At 37.5% G+C, this 25,482-nt stretch overlaps 6 protein-coding genes across 17 annotated transcripts; 5 read left to right on the plus strand and 1 right to left on the minus strand.

Moving 5' to 3' along the window:
• Window positions 1–1,297: 1,297 nt before the first annotated feature.
• LOC117779813 (lipase 1) lies at window positions 1,298–7,612 on the plus strand. Its single transcript, XM_034616133.1, has 6 exons — window positions 1,298–1,393; window positions 1,457–1,634; window positions 1,700–1,974; window positions 2,052–2,201; window positions 6,835–6,963; window positions 7,026–7,612. Exons 1-6 carry the CDS (start codon window positions 1,298–1,300, stop codon window positions 7,434–7,436), a joined length of 1,239 nt encoding a protein of 412 aa, XP_034472024.1. The 3' UTR covers window positions 7,437–7,612.
• Window positions 2,934–4,251, minus strand: LOC117781517 (aminomethyltransferase, mitochondrial). The gene is made up of 2 exons (XM_034618285.1): window positions 3,780–4,251; window positions 2,934–3,716 (listed from the first exon to the last, which is right to left on the minus strand). The coding sequence occupies exons 1-2, from the start codon at window positions 4,248–4,250 to the stop codon at window positions 2,958–2,960; spliced, it is 1,230 nt and encodes a 409-aa protein (XP_034474176.1). The 5' UTR covers window position 4,251; the 3' UTR covers window positions 2,934–2,957.
• Window positions 7,613–9,042: 1,430 nt separating the features above from the next.
• Window positions 9,043–11,275, plus strand: LOC117781516 (lipase 1). Its single transcript, XM_034618284.1, has 5 exons — window positions 9,043–9,381; window positions 9,438–9,615; window positions 9,696–10,051; window positions 10,544–10,681; window positions 10,739–11,275. The coding sequence occupies exons 1-5, from the start codon at window positions 9,196–9,198 to the stop codon at window positions 11,204–11,206; spliced, it is 1,326 nt and encodes a 441-aa protein (XP_034474175.1). The 5' UTR covers window positions 9,043–9,195; the 3' UTR covers window positions 11,207–11,275.
• A 1,976-nt stretch (window positions 11,276–13,251) lies between these two features.
• LOC117779865 (acanthoscurrin-1-like) lies at window positions 13,252–14,602 on the plus strand. 12 transcript variants are annotated; one of them, XM_034616200.1, is made up of 4 exons: window positions 13,252–13,717; window positions 13,852–13,911; window positions 13,957–13,998; window positions 14,121–14,602. In XM_034616200.1, the coding sequence occupies exons 1-4, from the start codon at window positions 13,282–13,284 to the stop codon at window positions 14,348–14,350; spliced, it is 768 nt and encodes a 255-aa protein (XP_034472091.1). In that variant the 5' UTR covers window positions 13,252–13,281; the 3' UTR covers window positions 14,351–14,602. The 12 variants fall into 12 exon arrangements, with proteins under 12 accessions (XP_034472091.1, XP_034472087.1, XP_034472086.1 ...); XM_034616196.1 differs by having other exon boundaries at window positions 13,957–13,988; window positions 14,096–14,602; XM_034616195.1 differs by having other exon boundaries at window positions 13,852–13,881; window positions 13,942–14,000; window positions 14,093–14,602.
• A 5,350-nt stretch (window positions 14,603–19,952) lies between these two features.
• On the plus strand, window positions 19,953–20,492 carry LOC117779867 (glycine-rich cell wall structural protein-like). Its single transcript, XM_034616204.1, has one exon. The coding sequence runs from the start codon at window positions 19,991–19,993 to the stop codon at window positions 20,414–20,416; it is 426 nt and encodes a 141-aa protein (XP_034472095.1). The 5' UTR covers window positions 19,953–19,990; the 3' UTR covers window positions 20,417–20,492.
• A 3,673-nt stretch (window positions 20,493–24,165) lies between these two features.
• Window positions 24,166–24,985, plus strand: LOC117779866 (glycine-rich protein 5-like). The gene is made up of 2 exons (XM_034616203.1): window positions 24,166–24,398; window positions 24,462–24,985. Exons 1-2 carry the CDS (start codon window positions 24,191–24,193, stop codon window positions 24,920–24,922), a joined length of 669 nt encoding a protein of 222 aa, XP_034472094.1. The 5' UTR covers window positions 24,166–24,190; the 3' UTR covers window positions 24,923–24,985.
• The last annotated feature ends 497 nt before the right edge of the window (window positions 24,986–25,482 follow it).

Below are 25,482 nucleotides of genomic sequence, written 5' to 3' on the forward strand. Positions count from 1 at the left end.
GCATGTCTGTGGTAACAAAGGACTCGCAACGCCCATCCTCATACTGGCCACACACAAAAGGGCGCTTCCAGTGGCATATGCTGCACAGGAACTACAGCAGGAGCTGGATGAGGAACTGTAGCAGAAGGAGGAGCTGGAGCAGCTGCCTCCTGCTATAGTCTGCGCAGTGAACAGGATGCAAAAGTGCAGTCGATTAACGGGAACGCCGAGTGCCCGTCGAGTCCGATTCCCTGGCCATCATCTGTGAATGTCTACCCAATTTTTTGGAAGGCGGTAATACGAATGAATGCATGAGTATGTAAGTGGGCGTGTCGCGTCTGCGGGCATATGCATTTTTATTAAATTTAATAAAGCTGCAATTAAACAATTCACTTTTGTTGCATTTGTCGCGTCGAGTGTAATCTGAAGTTAATTTCATTGTGGTTGCTGCCACGCGAGAATTGCTTAAATGACATGAGTATGCTCGACTGACAGTTACTCATACTCGAATATCTCTGACATCCATAGTCTTAAATTAATTCTGTTGAGAGCAAGTGCTATTTTCATTTGTATTTTTATGTGGTATATTTTAACATACACCCTATTGACTGTTTAACAGCTGCAGGGTATAAATATGTAAATTTATGTACTGCTGCTCAGACAAGCATATGGAAAATAAGTGGCATGCGAAGTTGAGCTTAAAGCTATCATTTTTTAAATGGCAACATTTTGCAGACTTGTCAAATCAAACTAGCAAATTAAACAGTTACGCTGTGCATACTGCTTTTCAGATGTTCATATTAAAAATAGAAAATGAAATTTTTACGTTATAGAGAAAGTACAAAAGTAGTGAAATAAAATTCATAATATACAAAATATTTTTAAATTATTATTAAAAACTTTTTGCTCCCAATAATAATATAGCTCTTATTTCCTTTTGTAATATAAACGTTATTTTTTAATAATTAGAATAGCAATTAATGCAAAACTCCAAAAATATGTGTTCTTTTATCTTTAACTTTTCAAGTTATTGTATTATATTTAAGGCTTTTCAGTCCGACTTTCTTCTTACAACTTGGTTTATGATTGAAAGAGTTCTTATATATATTAACTATATGCCACTTTCCTTGACAATTTTACAGGAGCATTTTTAAGTTTCAAAAATGTTTGCTATATATTTCATTCTTTGTGTAGTATAGTGTAGGCCAGTGAGGCGCAAAGATTATCAACTGGTGGGCAATTAGCTATGGCATATGACCCAGCTCAGGTATGAAAACAATGACCAGTTGAGGCTGGGAAAATGTGTGAGCTTGTCAGTATGACGCGCTGCATCATTGGAGCGGCTGTTGCCATTGTGATTGGCCTGAGCTATGTCCAGTCGGAGGAGCGGAACAAATGGACAACGGCAAGTGATGTGTGTGAGCAGAGAGAGTAAAAGGGGTACTGAAGGGTTTTTCTGCTTGTCTCTTGCTTGCAGCTTGACTGGCTGCAACAATTGAACTACAGCCACGAGCTGCACAATGTGACCACCGTCGATGGCTACCAGCTGCAGTTGCAGCGTCTGCCACAAGTTGGGGCACGTCCCGTGCTGCTGGTGCACGGACTGTTGGGCTCATCTCTGGGTTGGGTTTGCCTGGGACCAGAGAAGAGTTTAGGTAAGTTTCGGGTGTTTCGGAATTTTTGGCTGTGTGTGTGTGTGTGTGTCAAGTGTGTGTCGCAGCATTTCAGTTGCATCAACGGAATTACGATGTGTGGCTAGCGAATCTGCGTGGCATGTCGCCCTATGGCAGACATCACCTCGAGCTCACCGACGTCATGACTGAATTCTGGCACTATAGTTTTCACGAGCATGGCGCATATGATTTACCCGCTATAATTGACCACATTGTGAAGCTTACAACCCGCAAGGGACTCCACAAAGAGGGTGAAGTAGGAGAGGAGGCAAGTCAGCAATCGCTGGAAGCACAGCGAGTTTTACTAATTGGACATTCGCAGGTAAGCGACTCATTTACCTGAGTTTTTGCTCCTAAATTCTCTACTCTCTGCTCTTTCTCATGCTTTATTTGTTACAGGCTTTCAATGCTTTCCTCGTGTTGTGCTCGTTGCATCCGCGCTTCAATCAACACATCCTCCTCATGCAGGCGATGGCACCTCTTGCTCGGCTCCATCGTCAGGTGCGTTTCGATCACACACACGTGCGTGCCATAATGAAATTTGTCAAGGTAATTATCAATTATACCAAAGGAATATCTAATTGTTATCCATCGAAGGGAAAGCGATTGTTGATAGTCCCATATTATACACAAATAGTTAGTTGAGCTTATTATTTTTAGAACTACTTATGACTCAAGTAAACAATGGATGTTTATATCTTTTTGTCTCTTCTTAAAGATTTTTGCAAAAATGCTATTACTGCCCAACAGTCAGTATACAAATTATTAATATGATTTTCGATTAGGTTTAAAATTTAATTTAAAGATATATGAGAGAAATAAATCTATGAAGTTGGGCATTCATGGGTTATATTCTGTAGATTTTGAAACTCTCTCTTAAGCGGGAAAACTGTTTAGCAACTGTTGTAAGCAAATTGGTAATTCTGTTTTAAAATCTGTTTCATAGACACTAAATATAACTACAGATCTGGGAAACTGTCCTTAAGACTGTGGTAAAAACTTTAAAGTTAAATATCTGCTTAGATTGAAAGTGTTTTAAAAATCTACTGTTGTATTAGTTTTTGTATTTCCTTGTAGAGTATTTCATGTTTTCTTCTATATCTGATCAAATACGTGCCTAAGCAATTTCGACAATTTACCTCCTTAGGAGCTTAAAGAATTCAGGAATGTAAATTAAACCAAAACTCATTTCCAGTTATTTTTAAGCTGCATTTTCAAATTATCTGAGAAGTCTTTTAAAATAGGTAGTTAAAAGAGTATTATTAAATGAATACTAAAGTGTTTCAATTACTTTTGTCCTTGATTTTATTGCTTGGGTTTATTGAAGTAGTTGGCCTTCACGAAGGGCATTCGTGTAATCTCTGCTTCATAGAATTTCTCGCGAACTTTGAGCTGGACTTGTGTGCCGGGTTTCTTGAGATGCTCCTGCACATAACCCATGGCTATGTTGCGTCCCGTGCTGGGACTGGGACAACCACTGGTCAACTGACCCACCTGTTGTCCCTCACTGTAGATGGCAACTCCGGCCCGTGCTGGTGGTGGCTTGACACCCAGCATTTGCAGTCCAATGCGACGTCGCTGGACGCCTTCCTTCAGCTGCTTGAGAATATGTTGAGCTCCAGGGAAGTCGGCGCTGCTGCGACGTCGCTTGGCAACCAACCAGGAAAGTGCTGCCTCCACAGGCGTTGTCTGTGCATCGATGTCGCTGCCATAGAGACAGAGACCAGCCTCCAGGCGAAGTGAGTCTCTTGCTCCGAGGCCAGCGAGTTTTAGCTGACCACCAGCGAGTAAAGCTTCTGTCAGGGACTCCACCTGAGTGGACGGCACGGAAATCTCCACACCATCCTCACCTGTGTAGCCACAGCGAGTGATGCGCACATTGCTAATTCCCGCCAGCTCGAAAATCGCAGAACGCATAAAGTAAAGCTGATCGAAGACTTTTGGCTTTGCCAATAACTTTCCCAGTTCCTTGGCCACCTGTGGACCTTGAACTGCAATCAGTGACTGTTCCGAGGGTGTGAGAAACTCAATAGACACATCTCTGCCTTGGGATTTGAAGTGTGACTGTAGTAAATAATCCATTGTTAATCAGGTATAATTCTTTAATCTATGCTACATGCTACTCACGACAGCTGATTTCATGATATTCATGTCCTGTTGCTTCATTGCCGCATTGGAGACCACATAGAGCTCCTTCTCATTGACCTTATTCACAATCAGATCATCCAAAATGCCACCCTGCTCATTGGTAAACACAGTCAAACTTCCGCTACCCTCGGGCATGTCCAGAATGTCAGCGGTGCAGATGGATTCCAGACAAGCAGCCGCATCCTTGCCCCTCACAAAGGTCTGCAACATGTGCGACACATCGAAAATTGAGCCGACACTTCTCGTATATAGATGGGAGGCTATGATACTCTGATCTGTATACTGCACGGGCAAGGCATAGCCTCCAAAGTTGACAATCTTGCCTCCTTTTCGCACATGGAAATCATAGAGAGCTGTGCGCTCTCCCTCCGTGGAGGCGTGGCGTAATCCCTGCCAGCCAAATGGCAGCCCCTTCAGAGATTGCAGTCGGCTGCTTAGCTTGAACATCATTGCGAGACTGAAGGCTGCCACCTGATAAGTCTCTCGACATCGCCTGACATCATCGTGGACGCTCTCCGAGCGCAGACTTGGAGACAGCGAATGAGTTTTGGACGAAGTGCTCTAATCAACATGCGGTTCAAAAATAGCTGATAACCCCCTATAGAGAATTTTTGAAATGTTTTCAATCCCTATCTCTCTCTCGCTTTAGTATTGTCTGATAAGCTGAGAGTGACTGAGCTGTACAATCCGCTATGATTCGTTAAAGTCAGGGATGAGTTCGTACACTGATAATAATTTCTAATAATAAAGTCAAGATCATTCGACTTAAATGTTAGATTTCTAAATATATTTCTAAAAAAAATCAATTAATATCAAGATGGTTTCTCTATTTTTAAGAGTTATAATCATTTTTATTTTTAAAAATGCATCACGAACGATTTCTTAGACAACTAACTTAAAAAGACGGTCTATTAAGTTTGTTTTTCATTGTGTAGTGTCTCATTTTTCTCACCGAGCCCTTTTCATTAGTTTAAAAAATTTCGAACATTCTCCGCTTTTCGTTGTAGACATCAAACAGAAACTTTGAATAAGCTAGCATTCGATTTTAGAGGTGATATTTTATTTCTCTCAGTGTAAAAATTTTTGCTATAATTTTTATATGTTATAGTTTTATATGTTATGGAGCTCACTTGCTAAACTTAGCTGCCCAACCCTGGTTAAAATTTCTAATGAATTTAAATAGCTTTAAGAGTTTCATATTATAAACATTTATTAATAATATTAATTCTTTTGAACATTTCTCTCTTATAATTTTGAAATGCGTATTTACTTCTAATATTTATTGAATAAAAATTTAGAAATGCACATTTATAAATCTGTATTGAATGTTTTGAATCTCTTTACAACCTCTTGCATAATTGGTCTTTTTCCTGAATTGGATGAGGCACACTTGGCACCGACTTCTATGGCACACAAGCACTTGTCCAACTCCTCGCCCATTGGTGTCACGAGATGATTATCAAAGATCTCAAAGCGATTCTCCAGCGATTTTTGTGAACTTTCTTTAAGAGATTTAAGAAGAATTGGCTGGTCCTTCGGGTTACTGCATTCGATCATTAGTTGACCAGAAAACATTTCTAGTAATACAATGCCAAAGCTGTAGATATCCACACCAGTGTTCAGCTTCTTAAAACTAAGATACTCTGGAGCCAAATAGATTTTAGTGCCAATAAGTTTTTTTACTTTCATAACATCTTTCAAGGACTTGGGACCTTCACGGGTTAAACCGAAATCTCCAATCTTCGGTTGTAGACTTTGATCTAGCAGTATATTTGCGGGCTTAATGTCTCCGTGTATGAATGGCGTTGTATTCGCCGTGTGCAAGTAACAGATGCCTTTGGCCGTGCCCAAGGCTATGGACAATCGATGCTGCCAAGTCAAGGGTCGCTTCAAACTGTTCGACCTTAGTCTGGACTCCAGCGAACCGCCCTTCATCAGTTGATACACTAGACAGGGCCTCTCTCCATTGATGCTGTAGCCGTAGAGAGCCAGGAGATTGTCATGCCGTAGGGTATTTAGGCATTTCATTTCATTGTAACTCTGTTCCAGATCCAGTTTTCTTTTATTCTTATGCTCATGCTTATAGTCCATAGCTTTAATGGCCACATCTGTATCTTTAAACTCTCCTCTGTAGACTTCACCAAAGCCACCTTGGCCCAATTTATTCTCAGGATTCCAGTTTTGTGTTGCTTTAACCAATTCGACATAATTAATTTCCAGCAACATATGGGCACATTCACGAATTAATTCGGTGTTTGGTGATGCACTTTGGTCACTAATAGTCGCTTCACATTTCTGTATATATTTGTGGAATTCAACAGGCACATAATCTTTGATAATCAGCATGGCATTACGCAGTTTATTATTATATAAAAGTGCAAAAAGCGAGCGCATTGTATGATTATATTGACCGCCCCAAGTATGAAGGAATTCATCTGCGGGAGAGTGACCAAACAAGCTCTGATTTTGTATGTAGTGCACATCTTCGGCATTCAATTGTACGTAAGTCGCCAACTTTCTCCAAACATTCAAGGAGTCCAAATGCTCATATAGCTCCTTTCGCACAGTCCTTGGCAATTCTGCAATGTGCATAGAAAAGTCATTCTCATCCTTTTGTTTTCGTTTTTCTGCTGTCGCGCTCATCTTGCTCCAAATACCGAATTATACTGATTGCAAGTTATTCTTGAGAGGGGAGCTCAAATTATATGATCGTTGGTACTCGTAAAAACATGAAATTAGCTTTGAGCTAAAGAACAGATTATTCCATAAAAATGCCTTTATTTTTTTTCTAGTCATTTTCTAGATTTAAATTTAAATTTTAATCATCTCGCTCAACAGAGTGTAGCTCAGTCTTATATCACTCAGTGCGTGGCCGAGAGCTTAAAGATTTTTGTATACGAATATTATATATATATTTTTTTGTTTTATTATCAGCTGCAATAACATATGTTTTTTAGATTTTTATATAGAAACTATTTAACCATTTATCAACTGAATTATTTCTGAAATTTGCAAATATTATAACTTGCAACAGAAACGACAAAAGGCGAATAAATTGGAATTATTTCCACCCGGTGAGTTGCGAAAGATGTGTCGCAAAAAGAAGGAACTTTGTGAATATTATACAAAGAATTTGGTCGGTAGTTCGCAAAGTAATAAAAAGGTAAATCAAATTAATTTTTTTAATCTAATATTTTAATAAACAAATTTCATTTTTAAACGTAGTTACTTGATATCTTCAACTATGATTATCTGCTGCAGGGAGGATCCGCTCGAGAATTGCAGCATTTACAGCAGATCTGGAAATCGGGAGACTTTATTGCCTATGATTATGGACCGATTGAGAATGTGCAAATCTATCATGGCATCGAGGCATTGTCCTATAATCTTACCCTGATCACTGTACCGATAATACTGTACTTTGGGGAGACAGACGCCATTGCCACGCCCCAGGGCGTACATGATATATATGCAAGAATGCTGAGTTCAGTGCGTAGTGTACGTCGAATTGCATCCGCAAAGTTCAATCATTTTGATTTCCTGCTTTCTTCAGAGGTCAAGTCGCTGGTTAATGACAAACTGATCGAGTTAATGGAAAAGTTTCTTAAGGGCAAATTACCGTACGTAATTGAATAAGGTAGAGGAGCAGCGGTTGGTGTTGGTGGTGCTAACTAAGTAATTGGGTTCCCCAAAGCTCACATCAAAGGCACCCATTGAAGCTCATTAAAAGTGCGAGGCAGGCGAAATGTTTTATTTGTCTTGGCAGCCGGCCAAATGGCAATTATGTAATCGGATTGCCGTTGGCCAAACCATACTAAAAAAAATACCCAACATAAAATAAAAAACTGAATACTAAAAGCTTAAGTGTACAACAACGTTAACAACAACAAATATGTGACAAACTGCTGTCTGGGTCCAACACTTTTACTTTCTTTTGATTCCCACTTGAAAGGCAATCGAACAACAAATTTATTTGTTTGTTTTTTTATATTGTTGCCTTCTTTGTGGTTGTTGTTGCTGTCCCGCTGCTTACTTGACCCACAATAGACAGCGTTGACAACGAAAAGGTTATTAAGTCATTTCGCTTGACATCTTTTATTTTCCTAATTTTTCCTAAATAGTGAGGAAATAAATATACAATTTAAATTTAATTTATCTCTTTATGAATCGATACTTATGCTGGGACTTATTAAAATATTTTTTTTCAGCAGAAACAAAGCATATTAGCTATTAAGCTTTGGTATTTATTTTTATTTTGAAAAAAATCACTAAAAATTGAACATGATCATTTAATGTATACAAAAAAAAATGTTTTTTTCAATTATTATAATAAATAAAATAAATCCGTAACTGTATTAAATACACTTGTAATAAATTTCATTGTACAGTACTTAGCTTAAGTCAGACTCGTTCTTACTTTTCATCTTTTACAACCTGTATAATACTTTCTCACTTATTATCACAGCTTACACAATGTCTTGCTAAACATTGTAAAATTACAAAATTGACCTACATTGGATCGAGCACATTTTTCGGGTGGAAACTTACCCGACGAGTCTTTACTGTAGTTATCTTTTTTTTTGGACATAGTTCTTCATTGATAGCAACGCCATACGCATTTTAATGCATTTATTTTCCCCTCTCTCTCCCTCTGTCAATTTAATTAACTGCTTCAGTACAAAACATAAGAAAGTGACGAGTAAGATCGACTAATTGATACCATTTAAAATTTAGATTTGCATCTATCAATAATAATTTGGGTAAAAACAAAAAAATTTAGATTAGGTTAAGATTAAGTTAAGTTAGAGAACTATTGCTCTATAAGTCTTGATCTTAGTTATTTTTATTTTTTAGTTTCTTTCCCAGCTTAACCTAATCTAAATTTTTTTGTTTTTTCTGTCATTATCTAAATCGTTTATAAGTCTTATAATTTAATTGTTAATTTCTAAAATTTTTATTTAAAAGTTATAATTTTGAATTTCGTTTTATTTAATGCAACGATAAATAAATAAATATATAAATAAATAAACTCGTAGCTCTTGCATTTACAGAGTATATTTAAAGCCCAAACCTCATGACAATGTAAACAAAAACAACAGCACAACACTACGTATATTGTGATTATCATTGTTGTAAATTGTTTTTTTTTTTGTTTGCTGATCGAAAGTTTTCGGCATTCTTTGTAAGCGCGGAAGTTCGAAACGCACCGCCGGATTTTGGTTTCAGTTTTGGATTCAGTTTCAGTCGGGCCCTCGACGAGCACCGTTCAACTTGACCAGAAAGTAAAGACACAAAAAAATAAAAATACACCTGGAACTTAAACATAACCTGAAATTAATTTGAGGGATTTCACTTTGCGCATTGATATACATTGAAGTTCGATTAAATAATAATAATGGGGCGTCGATGGTTGTTGGCATTGGGATTGTGTCTGCTTTTAAGTAGGACGCAGGCGCAGCTCATTGGTGGCGAGGAGGATGAGGAGGAGGACGAGGAGGAGGAAGAGGAGAGCATTGAGGATGAAACTGCCGAGGAGAAATTGCAGCGTAAAAACATCAAGCAAGACTCAAACCTTACTGTGGTACGAAGATTAATGACCGAGCAGAGACTGCAACAATTTACACATTTCATCAACAGGATAAATTAATTGCCAAGTATGGCTACCAGGCGGAAGTGCATCATGTGACCACCGAGGATGGTTACATTCTAACAATGCATCGCATAAGGAATCAGGGTGCCCAACCCTTCCTTCTTCAACATGGACTCGTTGATAGCTCAGCGGGTTTTGTTGTCATGGGTCCAAATGTGAGTCTGGGTGAGTGTGTCTGCAACATGTCCAGTGTGATTAATGGCCGGACCAAGTGATTACCACAAATTCCATCCATTTTCCCACAGGCTACTTGCTGGCCGACCACAACTATGACGTCTGGTTGGGAAATGCAAGAGGAAATCGTTACTCCAGAAACCATACAACTCTCGATCCAGATGAATCCAAATTCTGGGATTTCAGTTGGCATGAAATTGGCATGTATGATCTGCCGGCAATGATCGATTATATTCTTAAAACAACTGCCTACAAGAAGCTACAATATGCTGGACATTCTCAGGGCTGCACCGCCTTCTTTGTCATGTGCTCCATGCGACCGGCATATAATGAGAAAGTCATCTCTATGCAGGCCATGGCACCGGCAGTTTATGCCAAAGAAACCGAAGATCATCCTTATATACGTGCCATCAGTTTGTACTTTAATGTGAGTAAAAGCTAATTTCCAGAATACTTCCTTATTTCTATAAGAATTTTAACAAATAGGAATTCGGAACAAAAGCCTAGGAATCATTCAACTAGAATATAACTTTAGAGAAACAAAAATTAGTGAAATGTAAATTAGGTAAAAGCCATATGAAAGAATAATTTTGGATATCCGAAGCCTTATTTATTTTAATTTTTGATTTCACACATTTAATAATAACAATATTGCAATATAATAAAAGTGAATCTTACTTTTTGAATTGAAATTCAATTTGAATTTGATAAATCAAATCTAACTTTTCCTAATATTAGCTATATTTGTACTCTGAAAATATTAGTTCATTAAATTAACAAATTTATTTTTCTTTATTTCTTTAACTTTAACTTTTCTTAAATTTGGAATCCTTGTGTTTTGTCTTTGTTCTTGTAATTCTTACCAAAGTATTCGATAAAAAAGTATTTGAATATCAAGTTTTGTTTTCACACTTTATAGAGCCTCGTTGGCAGCGCTATCACAGAGATGTTCAATGGAGAATTCAGATTTCTCTGTCGCATGACCGAGGAGACAGAACGACTCTGTATTGAGGCTGTTTTTGGCATTGTGGGACGCAATTGGAATGAGTTTAATAGGGTGAGTTATACTGGACTACGTAAGAATTATTTATGCTAAATATATTTATATTTTTAGAAAATGTTTCCTGTTGTTCTGGGCCATTATCCCGCCGGTGTGGCGGCCAAACAGGTGAAGCACTTTATACAGATCATCAAAAGCGGAAGATTTGCGCCATATAGCTACAGTTCCAACAAGAATATGGTGTTATATAGGGAGCATTTGCCTCCACGCTATAATCTCAGCCTTGTGACGGTGCCAACATTTGTGTATTATTCAAGCAATGATTTGCTGTGTCATCCGCACGATGTGGAGTCTATGTGCGACGACTTGGGAAATGTCACAGGAAAATATCTGGTGCCCATGAAGGAGTTTAATCACATGGATTTCCTCTGGGCCATTGATGTGCGAAAGCAGCTTTACAATCGCATGTTGCAAGTGCTGGGCAAGTTGCCACAGGTCAAGAATTCTGATGGCGATGATCTGGTCAGGGATCTGGGCCGTGGGCTAAGACAACGACGAAAACGAGAGCGGAAACAAGGATGAGGGCGAGGAGAAGTTTCCTGGTAGCAGAATTACGTGTAGAGCTTTATATTTAATATTTATTTATTTATTTGCTTTTCTTATGTAGCTTTAAATATGAAATAGATGTTTGCATAAAATTGTTCGAGTTTAAATATGCAAAAGCTGTGTGGGCTTCGACCGGAAACGGAAGTCAAGTGTTGTTTCTTTTGGCAGACAATGACTTGGCCCAGAAACTGTAGCAGATTTTTCTAGCAGCATCAACATCAACAAACACATGCAATTCTAAGCAGATTTCCTTGAGGAAAATTTCTATTTTCTTATGCACATGCCATTTTCTCAAGAGCAGCTGTTGCAGTCGTTGTTGCTGTTGCTTCTTGTTGTGTTGTGGCTCCTGTTTTCTGACTGACTTCCTAGAGCTGCTTATGCTTTCAGGCCACCATGTCTTGACATTTGCATTTCAGTTTACCCGGCCAACCAACTAAGTGAAAAACTGTGTACAAGGCGTGAAAACTGTGCTTCCATTTACTACAGAGAGCCACTCCCAAAGCACGAGAACTTCTCTTTAAAGTAAAAATCTCTTTTTCTACTTAAATAAATTAATGTCTTATGGCGTACTTAATACTTGGATTATATAAACTTCATAGTAATTTTTAGTTAGCTGGAAAATACTTTAAAGTTAAAGTTACTCTAAATTTTATGTGCAAAACATACAAATTATTTCTGCTCTGTTCAAATCTCATCTACAGAGAGCCATATTTACTAAACTATTAAAATGTTTATTTTAGATTTGTTTTAGAAACCTTTATTTTGTTCATAGTTATTTTAAAATATTCTTATCAATTCATTTTAATCTCGTTATAAACGATTGACACTGAGTTGTATTGATGTCTATTAAATGAGTTCTAATTACTTTCAAGTACTTACTATAGCTAAACTATGTTATTGATATAAATCATATAGAATTTCTAATCTCATCACATCAACACAGCTATTTCCGATGACGTTAAGAGGTTAATTTATATAAACAAATTGCGACTATCTGAGAAAAGAATAAAATGCTTATAACGAATTTCGAATGCTCTAGACGTGCTGCATTTTAATCGAATAATTATATATTGGGTTTTTTCGAATTTATTCATGTGAAACGTGTATAAATATTATAAGTATGTGAATCACTTGATTTAATTTATGTATATGATGGGAAACTTTTGTGATGTTAACTTTATGATCTATTGTGTTCTCTTTTAAGGCAACAATGTCTAAAAAAGTTATAGTTTCCTTTTTGTTCTTGACTTCTTTAAAAATAGTTTTGATATGTTATTTAGTAATTAAAACACACTTTCTTGCCAGACATCAGAGTTTCTGGGAATTTAAAAAATAATCCGATGTTAAAAATATTAACAGCATTATAAATTAATCTTCAAGATATAATGTGAAATCAATCAATAAATCAATTCGTATTTGTAAATTGATACAAGCACTTTATTAAAAGGAAAGAGAATTATTGGGAACTATAAATCTCACTTTAACCGAATAATGATACTCTTTTTAATGATGTGAATCATAAGCTACGGATAAATTCAAGTATTCCTAAATCTGATTTCACTTAAGATTGATTTTATCTGTTAGATCATCCGTCTGGTATAAATTGTTTGTATGTTTTCTCGCTTTTTTGCAGAGTATATTTCGCTTGAATCGTAGACAATGTATAATATTTAAATAATGATAAATGTCTTATTATTGTTTATGGTCAATGTGGTTGTTGTGGTTGCTGTTACTTCTCTCCGTGGGTTAATTATCAGAATACTACTCCGCCTGACCCGACATCGATCCCGGTTTTCAAAACGTGACTAGCGTTTTGTATTTGCTTGTTAAACGTCGCGTTGCCCGGTTCCTAGTTTTACTTTGGTTGTTTGATTGTATTGCGATTTTTTTTAATATTGTTTTGTTTTGTTCTGCTTTTATTTTTATTTTATTTTTTTTTACTATTTTTGCAGTCTGCTTTTAGTTTTAGAAATTTTTTATATTTTGCTGCGGAATCTTATAAAAGCGGAACGTTCTGTAAGAGTCGCAGTCAGTCGGTAGCTTAAGTTCCGATGAGATTGTTTATTGTGCTCAGTGTTTGTGTGGCCCTTGCCTCGGCAGGCTATGGTGGTGGCGGTGGTGGTGCCAGTTCCTCGGCCACCGCATCCGCGTCCGCTATTTCCAGTGCCGATGCTGGCGGTAAATATGGCGGTGGCGGTGGTGGCGGAGGCGGAGGCTTCGGTGGAGGCGGCCATGGCGGTGGTGGAGGCTTAGGCGGAGGTGGTGGCCTGGGACTGGGACTAGGCGGCGGCCTGGGTCTTGGTGGTGGCCTCGGTGGCGGTCTCGGTGGTGGCAAACATGGCGGCGGCGGAGGCGGCTCTAGTCTTGGACTGGATCTAGGAGGCGGCGGTGGAGGAGGCGGATTTGGCGGTGCCGGTGGCGGTGCTTCATCTTCTGCAGGCTCTAGTGCAGGCGCTGGTGGTCATGGAGGAGGTGGCTCTGCCGGCGGCCATAGAGGCAGCAGCTTTGAGGCGGAAGGATCTTAGGCAGTGGTTTCAGTGGCGGATCAGCAGGCAGCAGCCATGGAGGCGGTGGATCAGCAGGCGGTAGCCATGGAGGCAGATACGGTGGAGGATCAGCAGGTGGTGGCCATGGAGGCGGCGGCTTTGGCGGCGGTGGCCTTGGAGGCGGTGGCCATGGAGGCGGTGGCCATGGGGGCGGCGGTTTCGGAGGCGGAGGTCTTGGAGGCGGTGGTTTCGGCGGTGGATCAGCTGGCGGTGGCCATGGAGGCATGGTTTCAGCAGTGGATCACAGAGCGGTAGCCACAGAGACAGTGGTTTGGTGGCAGATCTACCGGTGGTAGCATGGAGGCGGTGGTTTGGTGGCGGATCTGCCGGTGGTGGCCATGGAGGCGGTGGTTTTGGTGGCGGATCTGCCGGTGGTGGCCATGGAGGCGGTGGTTTTGCTGTAGGCTCTGCTGGAGCAGGAAGCGGTGGACATGGCGTAGGCATTGGTGGACCATTCATTGGCGGAGGCGCAGGACTTGGAGCCGGACTTGGAGGCGGCATTGGAGTGTGGTGTGCTACGGAGGCGGTGGCATGGCGGTGGTGGCGGCAGCTGGAGGCGGTAACTGGCAATTAACACAGAGGCGGCGGTCATGGTGGCGGCGGTCATGGTGGCGGCGGTCATGGTGGCGGAGGCTATGGTGGCGGAGGCTATGGTGGTTCCTCAGCATCCGCTTCCGCAACTGCCTCCGCAGGCAGCTATGGCCGTTAGTTTTAATCTCCAACCTCTCAATAGCTTCTAAATTAACCCAATAATCCAACTCCAAAAACGAAAGAGTATTCCCATGTCTATAAGATTAAACCAATAAACTTTTTGTAATAAACCAAAGCTTTTATAATAGTTTTATTGTTTGGTTGCGCAACGAGCGATAGAACCTCAATTACCTGGACTTAGTCGATTGAGTAAGTGTGGATCATCATTATACTTATGTACTCCGTTCCCATAAACATGCTTAATACTTGAAGTCTAATAAAGTTGTGTATATGTATAAAACAAGATAAGCAAGTCAATTGCGATTCTTAACGATAATATTTAAAATAAGTTGGGTCAATTCATTGATGATATCTTGGAGAAAATAAAAGCTAGTACTATGAAATTTGGGATGTGAAGTGAAAAGTACCTAACTCAGATATTTGCTTTGATAATTTTTGAATATATTGTTTTATACTCAAAAAACAGATTTTTGAACAGATTTATGAAATATTTATATTAATTAGAGTGGCAGATATATAGTTTAGATAAAGATAATGCCAAATTAAAGATGTATTATGGGTTCGCAAAAAATTACGAATAAGTTTTCGATATTAAGGAAAATTTATCTTTATAACATATATGGGATAGATGAATTAAAATAAAATATCTTTTTCAAATTTGGTATGATATAGAGCTTCATGTAGAGTATCTAAAAAGAAGAGTTTCCTCATTTTAAGATCGGACAAGTTTAATTAAGTAGCTCTGGATATTTGCAATAGTAAAATGTTTAACAGATCGAATAGATTGCAATTTATAGAGAGAATATCATAAGAGAAGCTGTAAGTCGGTCGTAAAAGAGTTCCTCTTTAATTATATTAAGTGAAATTGTTGGAATTTCGTCATAAAACTGCGACAGCTGACAGTCAGTAGTTATACGTGTGCTCGGTGAATATTTCATAAAAAAAGGTGGAAAAGTTTTCATCTTCGTCGAAGTCTAAAAGTCACGTGTTGTCCTTGAGGTAAAGGCTTTGCATATGTAAGTGGCAAGCGGCAAGCGGCAAGCGGCAACATTATCAGATTTATGCAAAGAACTTTTAGTTTCTTGCAATTCGATGGCAAATTTTTGCTCAAATGAATGGTGCATAAGGGAGGGGAGCGGGGGAGAGAGCACTTAAAGGGTCTGAAGACATTGATAACATACTTGGTCATATAAATCTTTGAAATGGCGCTGGAAATGCAACCACGACTCAATTGCAGTCTATGTGGCATTTACCAAACATTTATCATTAGCGGCAAAGTTTGCACGCTGGGGCAATTTAACTATTGCAAATTGTTGCACACACAATGCAGCGCGTCGCGGCGGCAGCAACAAGCAACAAATTGAAATCTTAAGCAAACTTTTGTGCCTTGGCTCAAAGTGCAGTTTTATTGCCCAGCAACTGGCGGGTATTCCGGACATCCCAGACATCCCATTCAGAGCTAAAGAGACAGAAAGAGCGAGAGAGAGAGAGAGAGAGAGAGAGAGAGAGAGAGATCATAAGACAGCTAGGAGCAGCAGCTGTACAACTGGTCGGACAACGTCTGCTCCAAACAGCCATTGGCAATAAACTCAGACCAATTTGCACAAGGACAATGAACCCCTGTGGTGCACTTGGCAGCATAAAACGGAAGTGCACCACGCAATGGCAATGGTAGAGGTCCTAGCTGCAGCCTTAACTCCACTGCCCCCTTTAGGCCATCAAATTGTACAGCAAAATTGTCCTGCTGTTCCTGTTGCCATTGCTGGCGGCTTGCCACACTGTCGACTGCTGCTGTTGCTGCCACTTTGTGTTGCTTGTTGCTGTTGCCATTTGTATTATTGCAACAATTGTTGTTGCTGCCACTGCCACTGTTATAGCCTAGCATCGTTGTCGAATTGACATAATGGCAATTCTTTGTTTGTTACAATTTATGTTAGCCCATAAAATAAATGTAAATGTGAATGTAAATGTAAATGCAATATTCGATAGGTCCTTGTCTTTCAGTAACTTTTTATATTTCACAGTTTTAATTAATTTTAATTTATTTATTTGATTAAATGATAAAATGTTTTAGTATGAATTATTTCGGAATTATTTCCTAAATATATAAAATGTATTGTTAATAATAATATAGATGCGCTCACTTAATTTCTTTTACTATCGATACAATATTATATATTTGATTAATAAATATTAAAATAAAAATAGATAATTAAGCTATAACATTCAGTTTATTGAACTTGTTTTAACATATAACAAATTATATGTTATCGATTTTATTTATTTTATTATCAATGATTTCACTTTGAACTATAGCGAAACAGCTTAGAAACACAATTTCAAAACCACCCACATTATCTGGCGTAGCCTAAAAGTATGCAATTACTTTTGGCATATGGCTGGCAACATCAGAATTTTAATTAAAATTAAATAATTCAAAAGTAAATCATAAAACGTGTATGGCGTATGATGGCGCTTTGTTTATTAGCCCATCGACCGAATAATTGAATAGTTTGTTCCGTTGCCAAATATGCGGATAATTTAATTGAATTGCACTGTCGATTGACAGAGAAACTGAATCTCTTAAATGGCCAATAATTATAAGCGCTATTCTAAATACAAAATGTTGCTTTTTGTGCCAGATTTTGACTCTGTTACGGTCTAGTTAACTAATCTAAGAAGGCATTTATCGGGTCTGTCATTCCAGGTTTGGGTTCTGTTCGTTGGCATTCAGTGGTTAGCTATTTTAAATTAAATGGCTTTTAATATGAGCGAATACATTCAATCCCACAAAAAAAAATATCTACACGAGGTAAAAGTCTAGTAATGAAAGCTTATTCCAGTTTTCCCGCTAAACTAGCGGTTTTTTTTTTTAGCTGCGATCGTTTAAATTTTGCCCCTCCCACTTACACCCCTTATCTGATGAACAAGGTGAGTTATTTAAAGTTTTAATATGCCATCTTGTTAGTAAGGACTATATTTGCTGTTTATATTGCCAGTCGCCTTTCGCACCCTTTGTGCTGCCGTTCGCAGTGATTAAATGCAGTTTATTATGAATCTCAACAAGTTCATACATAAATTTTAAGTTAGTTGTCAAAATTTTCAACTTGCGTTTGACTTAAAAGTATATTTTCCGCTGATATTCGTACAAAATGTCGTGTATATTTGGAAGAAATAACTTATGTATTTAATATACGAAATGAGTGCTGATTAATTCTTCCCCATAAAATGATGTTGTGAAAATGGTTGTTGTTGGTCACAAATAAACTATAAATATATATATATTTTTCTCTAAAGAGGAATTCAAAGGCAATTAAATTTGATTCAATAACTATCATATAATTTAATTCTAAAGACGATTTTTATGAACGTCAGCAAAATCACTCGTTGAAATCTATTTTTTAACTAACATTACTATTCAATTTCAACAACGCAATTTTACTAATAACATCATAAGTCAAATTATGTTGTACTAAGAGATCAATAAAAACTGATGCGCAAAACATAATATATGAATATGACCACAGGCTTATATAAATTAGCGAACCAAGCCAAAGATGAAAAAAAGCACAATTAATTTAGCAACACAAAAATAGATTGTAAACAAAAATAAGGTAACTCAACCGGTTTTTGTATGAAACAATTATGTGAGCTCTAATATGCTAATATTTGTTAGTCCGCCTGCATAAATAAATATGTAGATAGACAGACGGACAGAGCGAATAGAGAGGGACAGAGGGAATAGAGAGGGACAGTTGGATAGCCTTTTTGGCAAAAAAGAAACGGTGAAATTTGCTTGGGTTTTGATTATACTTTAGTTTTATTTCAATTCGTATAAACATTCGAATTAAGTGCATTTAATATTCAGTTTTGTTTAATAGCCCTGGTTATGTGAGCAAACAGTTCACATATTTGAGAGCCCGCGACATTGGATATTTTCCGGCGGACTTCCCCTTCAATTGGGTGCTAATTGCGTACTCAACACGTTGTCGACAAAAAAAAATGTTTATCTAACATTTAACCAAATATTCACCAATATCAATTTTCATATTAATATTTTCATACATTTGTGATATGGAAAACCCCATTGGCAATGATATTGATGAGTCGCACTTGAATAGATCTTGAACTTGGGTATTCTGTTGTGATAAGTTGAATAGCTTTTGCGCCGTGACGACATTGAAACTGGTTTGGACAGCTAATTGTGTTCTGGAATAATTTGAATTAGCAGTTCACATAGACATTTGCTTATTAACAATTGCATAATAAATATTTTAAGTCTTTATTGCACATATTAAATTGCAGTTGCCCTTTTTTTTTAAATTAAATTATTTATCATGTAGCGCCAATTATTTGATACCATCGGCTATCATCTTATCTCTCTCTATCCCCTTCTCTCTAATCTAATAATCTAATAATCGTTATTTTGATTAGCATCTCATTTGTAGAATAAATAGATACTTTGTCTATATATACGTGTTGTGTGATTTCACTTTAAGTATTAATAGTAGCTTCAGTTAAGTAATACTAGTATAAATATTAAGTTGTATACTGCATATAGATCGATTATGAATGAGTCAACTTAATAGAAATATAATAAATGTATATTGGAAAATAAAATTTAGAAATTTTGGATTTTTATTAAAAAAAAGACGAAACAAAGTGCTATATAATACAGTTAATTACCTATCTTCTAATCTACAGATTAATATACTTTATCATAGTATATATTGCAGAAATAATTGATAATTGTTATAATATATTAAGTAATATTTGCTTTGTCCCTTTTTCTTGTATTTACAAGATGTATACTTTTATTTACGCTTGATTAGTTTACAAATAAACTTAATATCTGTTTTAGTTTGAATATGATTCAGATTTTTTGTTTGTTTTGCAACGACGCCATCGAAACAGCTTTTTGAGCCAAGTAGAGGCGAATAAACTCTTCAAGATGAACATGTCAGTTAATTAGAATATCAAAATGGCAAATGCGAGATTTTCGCTGTTTTGCTGAATACACAAGGAGGAGAAGGGCATAGAGTGAAGTAGGAAGACCAGATCATCTTATATTCATAATAAAAAAACAATATTCAAAACATTCCCATCTAGATTGGAGTTTATAAGTACAGACAACAGACTCTAATAATACCATTATGTTGTATATAATTATGTGCTTGAAGCTGTTAAGTTGTTTTCGCATGGGGATTCACCCGGTCAAGTGACAAACGAAAGCCGATGATCTTCTTATTCAAAATGATAATGAAGATACTAATGAAGCCGAAGTTGATAATTAGAAATAAAAGCAACGAAAACCGGTAAATGGTTTTAAGATGCCGAACTTAGCTCGGGATTCCAATTTATCACAGCCAAGAGAGACTAGAAAGATTGCTCTACGCTCATACGCACCTTGTATAAATAGTTTGGAAGGTTGTGTATAGATCCATCAGTTGATCTGTTACCTTCTTTGAGTGTACAACACATTTTATCGATCAATCCGATTAATATGAAGACTTTCATTGTGCTTGCTCTGTTGTTTGCCGTCGCGGCGGCTTCGCCACAATTTGGATTCGGTGGTCCTGGATATGGTGGCGGTGGCTTTGGTGGACGTCCTGGATTCGGCGGTGGCGGCTTCGGTGGCCACCCATATGGTGGCGGTGGCTTTGGTGGACGTCCTGGATTCGGCGGTGGCGGCTTCGGTGGCAACCCATATGGTGGCGGTGGCTTTAATGGACATCCTGGATTCGGCGGTGGCGGCTTCGGTGGCGGCCCATACCGCGGCGGCGGTGGCGGATTCGGTGGCGGTGGTTCTGCCTCTGCTTCAGCTTCTTCCAGTGCATCAGCCGCTGGTGGTGGTCGTGGTGGTGGTGCCGCATCCGCTTCATCGTCTGCATCAGCTTCTGCTGGCGGCGGCGGCGGCTTCCGTGGCTAAACTACCTGAATCGGCGCCTGGTGCACCGATGCGAGATTACAAACAATTAAGTTTAATTATTAAAAAAGTCTGAAAATAATAAAAAAAAAAATCAATAAAATAAGAAACTAAAAATTTGGTTTATTTTTTTTGTTGCTTAAAATTAAACAAAAGTTATCGCTCATCGTTCTAGCTGAGTATAGCGACTGAATTTAGGTTTATATTTCAGGTTTATTTATATTGTTGTGGATGAGTCACTATTCATATTCAGTGAGGGATACATAAGAAGCCCGTTAAATTCGGCATATATGTGAGAATAACAATAAAAATATTCGCACATACGAATTTCAGTCGATGTTTAGGGAACTTGCACTGCTTCATCTAAAGGAATATACGACGTTTCAATCCTCTACAGGTAAAACTGATAGCGAAAGAGAATTTTGCCAAAGCTAATAAGATGACATTATTATTAAATTATGAAAATAATTAATAACAAACCAAATCGAAAACATTCTTACATATAATAATAAAAAAATCTAGCTTAGATTTCTTATTCGTATGCATCGTTTAGATATTTTCATTCTGAATTTCGCATTCAAACATTTTTCGCAAAATTCATGTTGCATATTTTTGGGATCCTCATTAAATTATACTTTAATTTTCCAATATATTTTTGACGAACCAAAAAGTATACTGTTCGCTATTTCATTATACATAAATATGCCTATGATCTTATAATTTAAATTGATAATGAGACTGCTGATGTAAAGAAAACCGGTTAATGATTGTCAAAGCTATTTACTCTTTAAGATAAACAATCTAAAGACCTAATAGAGTTGTCTCATTTGGCCCTTTGAACTAGTTGTTCTAGACAGTTCATGGAAGCAAATATAACAGTCCCATCATTTAAGTAATTTAACCATCAATATTTAATTTTATCTTCAGTTTCTATGAATGAATATTCATAAACAAATTGTTAATTTTTTTTTTTTAATTTAGAATATTAAAGACATGCTAGAAAATCAAATGAATGCAAAACTCTCACACTGAAAAAAAAGACCAAGTTCTAAAATCAAGAACATTCATCTTAAATATTTTGTTCTTAAAATAAGATTATTTTAAGACCAAATTACTAAAACTAAGATTATTAATCTAAAAAATCTTAAAATCTTAATATAAGAATAAAAATCTTAAATTTTTAGGAAAGTATAAATAGGTACTATTTCGTATCAAATAAATGATGGCACCGTGGCGCTCTGGTTAGAGAGGCCGCTTCAGTTGTGAAGCAGTAGGCGACGGTTCGAATCCCCCTCGTAACAAATTAAAATAACATTAATATAATATAAAATAACATTAATAAAATTAGTAAAACAGAAAAAAATATAAATAAATCAAAATTTAAAAATAAAAAAATATAAATATAAAAAATAATTTTCATTTATTTTATTTTTGATTTTAATTTTAAGAACATTTATTCTTAAAATAAAAACTTTTTAATTTAAATTTAGACCTTAGACCAAAATCTTGATTTTAGAACATTTTTTTTATCAGTGCAGGAACAAGGGGCACGTCTAATACATAGTGTGGAATCATTAAAAATTATAATAATGAAGATAATGATGATAACGAGCAAACCGGTTAAGGCGACTGCTAGACAGGGTGTAGGGTATAGGACACATGGCGTGTGCGTTGTTTTTTGATGATGGGCCAACTAATTGATAATACTAATTTGCTTTGTGTGATCATTTAGCGTCTCATATTGTTGTTGTTGATGAATTAAATATTCAGTTTGTGACGTTGAACAAACTAACAAAACCTTAGAATTGTTTGTGTGTTTTGGTATAACACCAAAATGTGATGATAATCTTTTTTCTTACTATATTTCTCTCTCTCTCTCTCTTTCTCTCTCTCTCTCCTTGTCTGTCTCTTGCTCTTTCTTTGTCTAATAACTGGTTGATGGGGGAGTCTGGGCAGATTAGACCTGGGCTAGATTTGTATAAAAGCAGCCGCTGGTCAGTCGTTTCGTTAAGTTTGTCAAGTCAACTCGAAGCCTAACTATGAAACTGTTTATCGCTCTCGCACTTCTGATGGCTGTTGCCTCTGCGGCTCCTCAGCATGGCGGATTTGGAGGCGGAGGCAGTGCCAATGCCAACGCCGATGCCAGTGCCCACGCACAAGGAAGCGGTGGCGGCCTTGGAGGACGACCTGGTTTTGGAGGTGGATTCGGTGGCGGCCACGGCAATAATAGAGGACAACCTGGTTTTGGAGGTGGCTCTGGATACAACAGCGGCCACGGCGGTCTTGGAGGAGGTGGACTTGGCGGCCCTAGCGGTTTCAACAACGGTGGCACTGCTACTGCAAGCGCATCTTCCACTGCTAGTGCCTCTGGGGGTGGTGGTCGCGGTGGTGGTGGAAGTGCCAGCGCTTCATCGACTGCAAATGCAAACTCAAATGGTGGAATTAACTTCCGCGGCTAAGTCCCACGATCAAACCTTATATTTGTAAATCAATTGAGTAAAAATCGAGTGCTAATAAAAAACTGTAATCAAATTTATATATTACAATATTGTTTCTATATAACCGTTCATTTTATTGACTTGAAAGCTGTAAAGCAACGCAAAACATTTGATAGCTTGTGATATTCTTGTATGTGGAAAGTAAAGCATTTAAGAGTGCTCGACTTAGGAATATCCCGTAAGCAAGAAGAACAAATACTTACACTCCCATTTCGACAGTGGTATCGCTGCTATTTGTCACTATTAAAATTTGTTTATTAAAGCTTAAGACTGTTAAATTAAATTGGATTACGATTTTGGGAATGGGATTAAGAAAACGAGCTTAATTCAGAAAAGTATCTCTTGACTTCGCGTTAAATTTATTTTCTCAATATTTTCGACAACTATTAATTTAAATTAATCGTATCATTTTCCATCTTACACAACTGTAAATAATTAAATAGTCACTGTGATGTAACACTCTAAGTATTTCCTTATTATGAATCAACTTAATAAATTTGACTATGAGGTTTTTTTTCATATTTACGGAAGAACTTTGTATCGAGTTTTGTGCGTAGGTCTTGTAAGGTTCCTAAAGTCAGCGAATTACAGGAAAAGCCGGACATACAGCTTCAAACAAAATGTGCCAATCATTTAAGAATAATAAATTGTATGTATACAAACATGAGTATTTTGTTAGCATTATGTCTTCTGTTATTACTTAAAAATTAAATACATTTTCAAAGATGCCAATTAGCATCAAGAGTCTAGTATAAGGAGAGAAATCTGAAATATCCGACAGATACATATATTAATATGTCAGTATAACCAGTTTGGAGAAACCTAACATGAGTCCAGCTCATGTTAATACCTTAAGATTTGCACACACACCTAATCTTCAGAGCTCCCAATAATTTGACTAGTTAGGAATCGTAATCAGAGTCTTAATTTTGTCATAATTCAGTGAACAAATGCTTTCCCTGCTTTTCATGTATGCTAATTATATGATACTCCTTTGCCGGGTATTTCAACTATTTCATGAAATGTGACACTTCTAACAGAGTCTATAGCGCAAATCAGAGAGCTGATCTTTATCAAAAAACTATTAATTTTCGATGTTTTAGAAAAGAGTATTAAATATTCGGTTAATCGAACCTCTAAGCGTAATGATGCTGTCTGGTTTACGTCTGGTTTGCGTCCAATTTTGTTTGCTTCCCTTTGGGTATTATAAAAACGAAGATCTTGACTACAGAGCAATAAGTCGGTTTTGTGATTCCATACAGCTCGGACAAGTATCATCATGAAGGTCTTCGTCGTACTCAGCGTTATTCTCGCTGTGGCCTCGGCTGCTCCAAGAAGATATCATTCTGGCGGAAATGCCTCCGCTCAGGCCAATGCCAATGCCCAGGCTGAAGGTAGTGCACCTGGGGACTATGGTGAAAACGATGGATTTGGCAGACAAGGTGGATATGGCGGACAAGGCGGATATGGCGGACAAGGCGGATATGGCGGACAAGGCGGATATGGCGGACAAGGTGGATATGGCGGACATCCCGGATATGGCGGACAAGGCGGATATGGCGGATTTGGCGGACATGGTGGAAATGGCGGATTTGGGGGCAGACCAGGCTTTAATGGTTTTGGTGGTAATCCAGGACATGGCGAATATAATGGATTCGGCGGAGAACCTGCTGGTCCCGGCGGTCCTGGCGGTAATGCAAATGCAGATGCCAATGCCAGTGCTGTAGCAAATGGTGGTGGTTTCGGTGGACCTGGTTTTGGGGGTGCGAATGCCGATGCCAATGCAAATGCAAATGCCGATGGTTTCGGTGGTGCAGGATTTGGTGGTCCAGGATTTGGTGGTGCGAATGCCAATGCTAACTCCAATGCCGTTGCTAACGGTGGTGGATTCGGCGGCTTCGGTGGATCCGCTGATGCCAAGGCTTCTGCTGTAGCCAACTCCTCATCGAATGGCGGTGGTCTTGCTTCCGCCACATCCAATGCATCCGCATCATCTTTTACTAGAAAGTAATCGAAGAGGCATTTAGTTGTTCATAATTTATTAAACAATAAATATATTTTATATAAAATACAATTTTGTTTTTAATTTTATTTCATTAAGAATCAAATATATACAATTTTCACTTCAATTTCTGCTGTTCATGATGAACAAAAATGTTAGGGCAAACGTTTCTTAGTCGAAGCATAATTTTAGAAGAAAATATTTAATTTCTAGGGACTTCATAAATTTTAAAGTAAAATAAAGTTATTCAATTTTAATTTTGTTAAAATATTTTATATACGAGTATATTAAAATTTTAAGTATATTTTCTGAAAACTAAACAACGTTTTCTATTGTTTCTGACAAAATTAGAATGATTAATAAGCTCCAATGAAATAATATGTTCAGACCTGCTATTTCCTTTAAGTTATAATATTGGTAAGGCTTAGATCTGTTTCTTCATTGTCCAGTATTTCATAACTTAGATATGTTTTTTAAATATTAACATTCAGACACTTCATTTTGTGAAAGTTAGAGACGGAACCGTATTAAATCCAACATGTCATAGAATAAAAGAAATATCAAATAGA

This window comes from Drosophila innubila (assembly GCF_004354385.1).
Source record: "Drosophila innubila isolate TH190305 chromosome 2L unlocalized genomic scaffold, UK_Dinn_1.0 4_B_2L, whole genome shotgun sequence".
NCBI classification, from domain to species: domain Eukaryota; kingdom Metazoa; phylum Arthropoda; class Insecta; order Diptera; family Drosophilidae; genus Drosophila; species Drosophila innubila.